We start from the raw sequence: 10474 nt of genomic DNA on the forward strand, positions 1-10474 counted from the left end.
CACACTGGACCTTTAAAGCTAAAGGTGTATTACAGCCTACAATTCAATTGGTGTGGCGCAGTGGGAATCAGTGGGATACACTTGACTCTGAAGAGTGGCTTAGGTGTTCCAGCGGTTGCTATTTTTCAGATTGGGACAAACTAGCTGACTTCAGTGCTTACACAAGTGTGGCTACTGGGACAGACCTTATCCATCTGTACAGCACAGTCCACACCTGACCTATCCCCCAGCACCACCTGGGGTTCCCAAACTGTTTCTATCATATACCTTTGGAAGCAGAAGAAATCCTGACCTTTCCTCTAGTGCCACAATCAGACCAGATCTTCCACTTTGACAACACATCTATCAAATCTGATGGGCTGACTGCCATGAAAACACATTCAGTTCCCAAGAGGAGGACACTTTTCATGGCCTTCCTTAGCACAACCCTCAGAAGAAACCTGCCTGACGCTTTCCTATTATTGCGTGTAAAGAATACAGCAGCTTTTACAACTGCTGTACATCCTCTGCTGTATCTGGCATTGCTCTCCCTTTGGTTTGTTTAGTATGTACTAAATCAAGTTAAATGAAGCCACAAACGGTTTAACCCTGGCAGGTTTGGAAAATTCCAAGATAGATAGCATTACTCTAGGGACATGGGGGGAAAGACAAGGGAAGATTCTGAAGCGGGTGAGGAGGACAGGGAGAGAGGATGGGAGTGTGCTCACCAGGTGCTGGGTGTGTCGAGAAGGAGCGGTCCCTCTACGCTGCTGGATGCAATGAAGGAGCGGTGACAGGATAAAGGAGAACAGAGGAGAGAAGGGTGTGAAGAGGAGGATGGTAAGAGGAAGTAGGGTAAAGGGAGGAGGTTGAAAGGAGGTGAAGAAGGAGGAGAGAAGGGGGAGAGAAGAGGAGGGGATATAGAGGAAGGAAAGGAGAGTTAATTAAACAAACAGACTCTCTAATGGATAAACATCACTACTTCCTGTAGCAACATCAACTTTTTTTTGCCTCCACACTGCAGCGCTCCAGGAATGAACCGAGCTCAAACTGGGTTGAGGGCTCGGCTTCCCAAAAGGAATTCAGCAGTAGGAAACCATACGGTGGTTTTGGGAAACCATGCCTTGTAACTAAGGCTAGACAAAGAGGGAAAACCAGTCTTCTACACAGAATGCTCTTAAGGAAAAGAAATGGGTGTGTGAAAGAGACTTACCAGATCATTGGAGGGAGCTGGGATGCAGGCAGAGGTCACCTGGAACATAAAGACAGACACATGTCAATGCAACACTGGTTCCAACACAGGCGGGGAAACAAATCCATCCTTTCTGCTTCAGGACAGAAGGAAGGAGTCAGAGTTGCGAGATGATTAAGAGCAAATGCTTCCTCAGACAAAAAGATAGAGATGGAAAAATCAGCAAAAAAAGTCTGACTCACTATTGAACCTGAAGTCCACCTTAAAGGAGTAGTTTGTAGAAAATACGCTGATTTGCTTTCTTGCCGAGGGTTTGATGAAAAGTGTGATACCACTCTTATTTCTGTCTCCTTATGAGCTGGGAGAGGGTTAGCCTCAGTTAACTAGGCTGTTATATTTGCTAACGTTAGCATTCGGCACCACAGATAATGAAATATAGTGGATTAAGGCAAAGCTGTTTGTTGACTTTTAAAAATGCAACTACCTCACAGTAGCGTTAGCTTGTCACGAGAGGGCTAGCTTAGGGAAGGAAAAGTTCCAGCAACTAACCACAGCTCGTCATTTTTACATTTCAGTTTTGGTAAAAGGTTAAACAAAAGAGATATATAATGTAGTGCAATGTATTAGTGAGCTTTAGAGGTTCTGGTAGGTGTACCTCCACTCTTTATGGGCTAAGCTAATGTTAGCTGTCTCCTGGCTCCATATTTAATTTAATTGGCAAGAAAGCAAATAAAGGTATTATTACTAAAATATCATACTTATACTAAGATATATCATATTTAGATATAATATTAAGATTCAAATATCTACAAAAGAAATCCTAAAAAGTCTGGTAAATAAGTAGCATATTTACATCACTGGACAGCTACTGAAGAACTGTAGGCTTTCATTTTTGTCCCTGAAACAAGGACCAAGAATAATGTCATAATTATCTACAAAAGGAATTTTGGGCCATCAATTGCCTAGCTATATTGCGCAAGAATAATTGCCAAAAAGTCATGACATCTTAACCCTGTATCTCAATTTGTCAACTCCTGCTGGGAATGCTGCCCATCTAAGATTAAGATTGTGTTTCACCACTATCAGACCGCTCAACAGTGCAGCTAGTTGAGGCCAGACTGGGGGAGGAATACAGAGAGAACGACATTTTAAAAACGACAGTACACGATGATGAATAGATCATAAGCACTGTCTGTAAAACTACTTAGATGCTCTTAAGTGCCAAGTAAATACAAGTACAGCTGATGTTAGAGAGCGTGTTTACAAAATGTAAAGTATGTGCACATGTGAAGCCAGACGCACAGCTGGAGGAGCACTGAGACAGAAACACACACATACAGAGTGACACATCCAATTCCCATGTCTGTTATGGGCCTACAGGTCAATGAACTGCGACCAAAGGAAGCAGGAGCTGAACAGCGGCCCTAATGAAGGGGGCTGAGGGCCACAGTCATGCTTACGTAACACGTGGACACACACACGTGCACCTACACACACACACACAAAGCAGTGTTCCCGCTACAAAGCCCTTTTTGGACTGTTTATTTGGATACAGGAAAAGGGCAAGGGCTTGTGTATATCTCATTGTGCACAAAAGGGAAGTCACACAGGCCCTGAACCTTGGGGGTGTGTCACCACAGTCTGCGTGTGTGTGTGTGTGTTGTACAGTTTGTGTTAAACTAACTTTCTTCCCTTCTTTCTTTAGCATCAAGCTCAGTCTTCTGGTGTTGCTTGTGCGTAACAACATACATCAACAGGAAGGCGGAGGAACAGATAATGAGCTAAATCGAGACTTGCCGTGTTTGACAGAAGTCGCAGGAAACAGGTTCAGGTAGAACATCGGCTATCAAATGACTAACTGGACAATGTCCTGTATGACTCACTCTGAGAATTAATGCTTTTTTCCATCTCCGTAGGGAAATTACTCTCAAATCTTATCCTGTGTTGTGGTTCTTTTTTTATTCCCAGTCTGAACCCAATTCCTGACCAGATCCAGTTTGGGCTGGGTCAGGCTCTAATTCCTCTTAAGTCCCTCTGGCTAACAAAGATCAGTTTCATGGTATTTAAGGTTTCTCTTGAATCGGCACATGTGAACCAATACGACATATGAAACTCATCTACTAGTATAAAAATGTGTCTTTCAATCAGGTCAGTGCTCTTTAAATATTGCAGGGTTGGCCCAGATTTTTGGGCCTTTTACATGCAGGACCCTCCTTTTATCGTTCTGCTCCACAACTCTAAATTTCAAACTACCATGGCAAGCGAGCAATTACCTCCTTCCTGTCCCATTCACATACGTCTTTCCCTCTCTTTACGTTTTGACTCTCATTAAAAGGGAATGATGCTTCTTTTTCTCTTCTGAAGTTTTTCAGGCTATTCCCAGAAAAAGACTTTCTTTGTCTTTTAAACTTTCTACTTTCACTTTGTATTTCAGGCAAGTAGCCAAATCTTTTGGGCAGGGCAGCTTGGTGTCTCGAAGGACAATGATATTTTTGCAGAGACTGTACAGCTGAGTGTATGGTTAAAGGCCAGGATTTGAGACTTGGTATCTCCCGGGAATTCTCACAAAACTCTGTTCTCCTTTCCCAGGATACATTTTTGTTAGTGTATCTACCTATTTGTTTATGTGTGCCTGCATCCATGTACTGTAGATTGTCGCATGCACTTTTCCAGTTCTCATTAACACAGATATAGTCTGACCTTAAAATGCAGATATTTCAGTAATAAAATTGGATCAACTTTCAGCAGTAGCAGTTTCTTCCTGTAGTTTTTCATGCCAATTTCCAGTGTAGCTGCGTGGCAAAATATAATTGAGTTTAGGATCTGTAAACGTACACAGACGTTCCAGCAAGTGTTTTTATCAGACATGCAGCAATGATTCTTTTCCTGAAGCTTTAATATCAAGCCAGGAATTATACCGTCGCCAACGCTGTGCATTCTAGTGGTGTGATGTATAACTATGAAAAGGCAGTACAGTACCTCCAAATAACATTGCTATGACATTTAATTATTTAATGTGAACATAAAATATACTGTATGCATGTTAAAGAATGTCTGGAACCAAAGTCTGAAGCCATTTATCAATCAATGTGTAAAATTGTACTTTAAGGCCTAAAATGTAAATTGGAAGAACTGGGAGGTTTGGCAAGTACTGTGTATCACCGGGTCAGCAAATGCCTTATTCTTGCTGTGTGGGTCTTGGTGTGCGCACCATTCAATGAAAGCCATGCCACAAAACTCATAATGAAATCTGGTGGTATTGTTGGAAAATGCAGCAATTCAAACAGCTTCTAACAAGAAAAATCAAAACCTTCTGGATTCATCCACTGGTTCCAGTTTCTCCTCACTCAGCCAGCCCTGGAAGAAGTCCACCACACAGTCATTGTTTCAAACCTCCAGTTGTTATGACTACAGTTCCCCAATTTTGACTGTGTGTTCCCTTCACTACTTGTATTTCTGAACGCAGCAGCGATCAGGCTTTACCTGGGCTGATGTTCACACTGCTCATTGAGCCGTTCTTTCTTCATTTCTAATCTCTCCTTCTTCTCTTTCACTTATTCCTCTGCATCCCTCTCTCCCAGTGCCCGGTAAAGGGGCCTGCTAAGGGCGATTGCTAAGCCAGAACAAACACACCACACCAGATTCCATCTCTCCAGGCCAACACTTACGCACAAACTTCCTGCTAATAGACCTCCACCCATCGCTCTCCTTCTATTTGAATCCCTTTTGCCTCATTTTACCTCTCATCTTGTCTGCCACTCTATCTGTGAGTCTATTTCTCCTTTTTTCCCCTCTCTCTCTTGACTTGCTCCTCCATTTTTCATCCCTGTTCACTTCTGTCTTACTTGTGCTTTTGCTATTCTGCTGTTTTGTTTCCTACTTTTCTCTTCAGTTACGTCATTCAACTTTCTTACAAGTTATGTACTTTCTACATCCTTGCCTTTTTATACCTCCCCTCTTTTCACCTTTTCTTTCTTGCTCTCTCCTCCTTTGTTTATCCTCTCCCCCACCTCTTCTCTCGATCTCAATACTTGTTTCCCCTTCCTTCTCTTTATTTTCTTTTCTAATCGCTTTCTAACAAACACCTTCCTGTTTGCCTTCCTCTCGCCTTTCCACCTTCACACCCAGCTTTCTCGACTCCCAGTCATTCACTGCACCTCCTTTTTGAGCCTCCACTGTCGGTCCTGGTGTTAGAAGCAGTGCCTGAAATGGACCAGTACTCACCAGTACTGAGTACCTTACTTCTACCACCCGTCGTGAGAATGGCTGTACCCACCACTGAGGTCTGCGGTACTTTTTCCAAGGGGTACAACAGTCGTGAAATAACTGCCCAAAAAGAACAATTTTGATGCTTTGATGAATGCCCCAAAACCCCTCTGGTAACCCCTCAGTATTTCTAAAACCCTGGGTACAGCAACACTGATAACATACTCCTAAACAACTGTAGCTAGCTTAATGCTAAGCAAACAGCACTGAAAATATCTTTGTTTAAAAGGATATATAAACGCCCAAAGAATAGGGGTATGTTATGTTTAGGGTTGTGCTGAATTAGGGTATTGTCACCTTTTTGGGTCCAATTCAGGCACTGCTCAGAAGTGTCTGAAGGTTGATCCCCTGTGACCGCCAGTAACCAAATATACTTGAAAAAGACAAAGACCCACGAATAGCTTGTTCTGACTTGCTCCAGATTCAAGCGCATAAATAGCAAAGTAAACACTCGAGTAGCTCAAGAAGATTTGCATGACTTCAAAAGGGGCCAATATGGTGAACATGACCAAAACAATCCTGCATACTTTGGAATTTTTACTGTTTTCCTCTGTACAGTCTATACACTTGTCTCCCAGCTTCTCCTTCACTCTAAGTAAAATCCTGCCCTCTGCAGCCTCCTCTCAGGTGGGTCCAGCTGGCGACGCTCAGAGAGCCGTGACCCCCGTAACCCTCTCTTCCATATCTCCACCCCACCCCTCCTCCTTTCCTTCCCCTGCCCTCTTCCCTCCAACTCCATCTGCCAGCCCTCTGTCCTCTGTCCTCTTTCTCTCTGTCCGTTTTGTTTTGCTGCAGTGGCCCTGGCTCCTCCAGCTCTTTACATGCTCTTTGATCCATCAAAGCCAGAAGAAGCATAGCTAATGGATAATGCACAGCTCTCTCCTCTCAACGCATGGCTTAAGAGCTGTGGGCTCCAAGAGGGATAACTAGGGGGTGAGGTAGCAGCCTTGGTATGTTATTAGTGTGAGAAACAGGGGTGTGAGGGCAATGAGTGTGAGAGCCTGCGAGAGTAAGTCAGTCTGTGTGTGTGAATACAGTATAAAATGAAAAATAAGGTATATATTACGTTATTTATGGTAACTAAATACCAAAAATACACTGTCCATATGACCCACTGTGCATTCTACACTTCATACACTACTCAATGATTCAGTTCCCTATTAAGGAAACATTTTACATATAATTTACTTCCCTGTTATACAGCAGCGATTTGCATCTTTAAATACATTTTTGCAATCTCACAGATGTCTTTTTTTGACATTTACACAGACTGTACCGCTCCGTTCGCAAAGATGCAATTTGCTGCTGGAGAACAGGGCAAAAATTCCGTTTAGGTTTTTTATACCTAAGGTTTCTGTAGGAGAACGCTATGTGACTGAATCATGGCATAACATACAGAGTGCTGAGGTTATCCAAGCAGCTAACCCGATTTGTGACTTGTTGCCAAGTAACAACAACTTCTTGTTTATTTCGTCCCAAGATTCATCATCATGTATGCTGCAAGAATGCATACTTCACTGCGAGGTACTACGACAGTCACTACCTCTGTGAGATCCTGATCAAACTATATCTACTCCATATGAGTGAGTCCATGTGTTAAAAGGCAGGTTTTCCTTGCCCTTGTTGCCAAGTGCTTGCTCATTGGTGGTTACTGTTTGGGTCTCTGTTTAAATTGTTATAAGGAGGTTCGGTCTAGACCTGTCTATTTGAAAAGAATTGAATTGAATTGAATATGAATGCAGCACTCACGCAGCATTTCCTTTGATGGTTAGCCTTACGCTTCATAGTCTCCCCATTCCTTGAAATCCCTTTGGAGAGCCAATCAGAGAGCACTGATGAAAGCTGCAATGAATCAGCAGTGAAAGCCGATGTTGGCTGTAACCTTGTGTGCTTTCATCATCACCATCATCAGCGAGCGAGCTAAACAAAGAATACAGTGGGCCTTCAAGTGAACAGAGCATAGTGAGATCTTACAGCAATAAGACCCCCGAGGGCAATTACAAAGGTGATGCAACAGGTATGTCAGCATGAATGAAGCGGCGACACGTAAGATTACAAGAAAGGACAAAGCAAGATCACAAACTACTGACATGCTACTTTCACCAGTCAAACATGTTGTAATAACCGTTACTTCCGCCTTCTTAAGCGGCGTTCTGGTTAATGTACCGAAGAAGCTAACCACACATTCAAGCCCTATACTACCTTTGAGGCTCATGCTTGTTGAGAGTTTGAGCAAGATCTTTATTTCTTACACGTTTTCTGTCATAGTTCAGATTCCAAATGGATGAATGGTACAATAAATGAATGAGTTAGGACTGGGGGTTGGCAATCATGTGCTATATTTGTGGACAATTTCACATGCACCCACCTGTTTACTTAAGGGAACGATTTGGTTTTCTTGAGATGATAGAAAGAAACCCCACTTACTTCCATGCTTGCTGACTGTAGTTGTAGTGGAATGTCACCCAAAGAGAAATGGTTTGGAAAGTTGTTTGTCATGTGGTTACATGCAGGCTTGGAGAGGATTTCTGTCCTAGTGACCACTGTACAGTTTATCACGCTCTCTTGCAATGAAGTATCTCTGCTTAAGGTCCTAGCTTCAGAGTCCTAGCAAGGTTGCAAACTATATGCCATCTTTTGTTTACTTCTTGCACCCATGGAAATATTTAAAGGTCCAGTGTGTAAGTCCCCTTATCACAGACAGCTCTGGTAATTGCGGATAGGCTGGCATGTGTTGAGTTCAACGGTGTGTGTGTGTGTGTGTGTGTGTGGTGGCGAGTGGTGGGCTGAGCAGAGGGGAATGAAGTGAGTGAGGTGGAGGGAGGTTGAATGAGACCTGTTAAAACCAAAGAGACAGGCTAAAGTTAGCCAACGTTGGGACTCCGCCAGTCCTGTGTGTGGTGTGGTGTGTGTGGTGTGTGTTGCTGGTGTGCGTGGGTTGCCAGCCGGGGGCATCAAGCCGCACATAATTAGCAGTGGGTTGACCCTCTCTTGAATGCTGTAACAGGGAAGAGACCGTTTTGGTACTGTTGTTTAACAGGATCTTTAAACTATTGATATACCCAACTGGTGCAGCACATGATGAGTCACCATTTTTAGTGAGTATCTACAGTCAATGTTTTGTACTGGGTTTCATCTTTAGGGCATTGCACATGATGACACAAATGTACCCCCAAGAAAAGTTAAAGTTTGTTGATGTTAATTGCAAGAGAAATCCTGGGAAGGAAGTAGACGAACAGTTGTGGTTCAACGCGATCACACAGTTTACCCTCCAATCTACTTACCAGTATAACAAAAACTTTCCGTGTAGGGTATCCACCAGTTGTGTGCCTTGACTAATGGGGGGTAATTCGTGTCTTTGGGGTGTCTTCTTGTCTCGTGTCCCATTCTGGGTCTAAATCCTCCTCCCTCGGGCCTCCATTGAGGATGTGATAAAGCAAAACAAGAAAATCTCAGGGAAGACAATTTTACCACAGGATCGTCTTGATTGTGAGCTGTTGGTTACTGTGAGCAGAGGGGGTGATGGGCCCAAGACTTCTAACCAATGCAGCCAAGTGTTCTGGCCTGAAGGGAATGTGAACTGCATTTTTGGGCAACCGGTAAACCTTTTTAGGCTGAACGGTGCTGGCAAATATAGAAAATAGGAGGGGCGGCGTTGTTGCTTTTGGGGAACTGTTATTCTGCGGCCCTTCTTATCAACAGGATGAATTTGATCAGTTGAGGGAAGCTCAAACCGCAGAGTGCAGACAGGGGAGGGAAGGGACTAAAGTCTGTCAAATAATGCCTTTTGTTGGTTGGGATCACTGGGAGATTTTCTCCATTTGTTGATGTCTACTCCCAATTATCCCGACCCCATTGTCCTTCCTGCTTTGTTTATTTGCCCACATTTAGTTTTTGTCCGGCTTAGACCTTCGCCCATGTTTGGGCTTGGAGAGGAGGATAAAGATGGGTACATGAGAACAACCGCTGTGGTGAACTGTGTCGGCGCTTCTACATGTACTGTTACAAGCAACACATGTGCCTTCCTGTTTGGTTTCTCCATCTGCATAGACTTTACGAGGATATCTGCGCAGTCAAACACTAGTTGACCCCCAGCTCCATTAACCGGGAAGTGCATGCCCACCCGGTCATTAAAGCTCCACCACAGGGACCCAGTGTGACCTGCGAGTATCTTCGGCCCTCCCTCTCAGCTGCTTGGAGCAAAACGCGGAGAATGCGCTAGAGACAGAGACCCCTTTCTTTCCTTTTGGGGTCGAAAGAAAGGTCGTGGGAACAAAGAGCAAGAAGAGTGGAGCAGGGAAACATGTAGCTGACGCAGTGAGAAAATAGAAAGAAATGAAAACAGGATAAAGCGCTTTGTTAGCCGGCCTCACATGCATAAAAGCCATAAAAGGTGTGATACAGGGACTCCTATAGTACCAGAGGATAACAAGCGTTTTCAGACCCATAGGTGTTGTTTTTGGCTCAGGCCGGGCTTGAAGTTCCGCCCTTTCCCGTTAGGCTGGTGCTTTCTGGGTTCTCATGAAGTTCCACTTGTTCATGATTTCGGGGCATTAGACATGTGGGATGCATTTGAAGTATAGTCTATCAAAGCTTGTAGCCAGGTAACTCTCAAAAACTGCCATTAAATGAGTCCTGCACGGTTTGAGCAAAGAGAGCAGGATGACCATCTGCATTTCGACTGCCAGAACACATAAAATTGTTGAAGCTAGTCCTTAAAGGGACGAGATGTTTAGGATTTAGGTGGCATCTAGTCGACATAGTTACAGATTGAACGCTCACTCACCTTCCCTTCAGCTTCGCGCAGCACAAGGTAGGCCCGTACTAGAACCAGTGTCCGGGTTCTGGGCTTTCTGTAGATAACACGGCAGTTCAACAGACTCCCGTAGAAGAGGCCCTGTAGATAAAAACGGTTAATTCAAGGTAAAGAAAACACAAGATTTATTATTTTCAGGTGATTATACACTAATAAAAGCCGCATACCTATGAATATTGTATTCTATTTCCTAGCTCCTCCTTGTAGATGTTACGACACTG

At 43.7% G+C, this 10474-nt stretch overlaps 1 protein-coding gene across 1 annotated transcript in view; it reads right to left on the reverse strand.

Moving 5' to 3' along the window:
- Window positions 1-10474, reverse strand: part of tns2a (tensin 2a) — a gene marked incomplete in the record, with an annotated part of 47928 nt that overhangs the window by 15403 nt on the left and 22051 nt on the right. Inside the window, 2 exon segments of the mRNA XM_035657397.1 lie at window positions 708-749; window positions 1193-1231. Of these exon segments, the coding sequence (XP_035513290.1) occupies window positions 708-749; window positions 1193-1231 (81 nt within the window).

The sequence above is a fragment of the Morone saxatilis genome, unplaced genomic scaffold (assembly GCF_004916995.1).
Source record: "Morone saxatilis isolate NCDOM2014 unplaced genomic scaffold, NCSU_SB_2.0 Contig15, whole genome shotgun sequence".
In the NCBI taxonomy this organism is placed as follows: Eukaryota; Metazoa; Chordata; class Actinopteri; family Moronidae; genus Morone; species Morone saxatilis.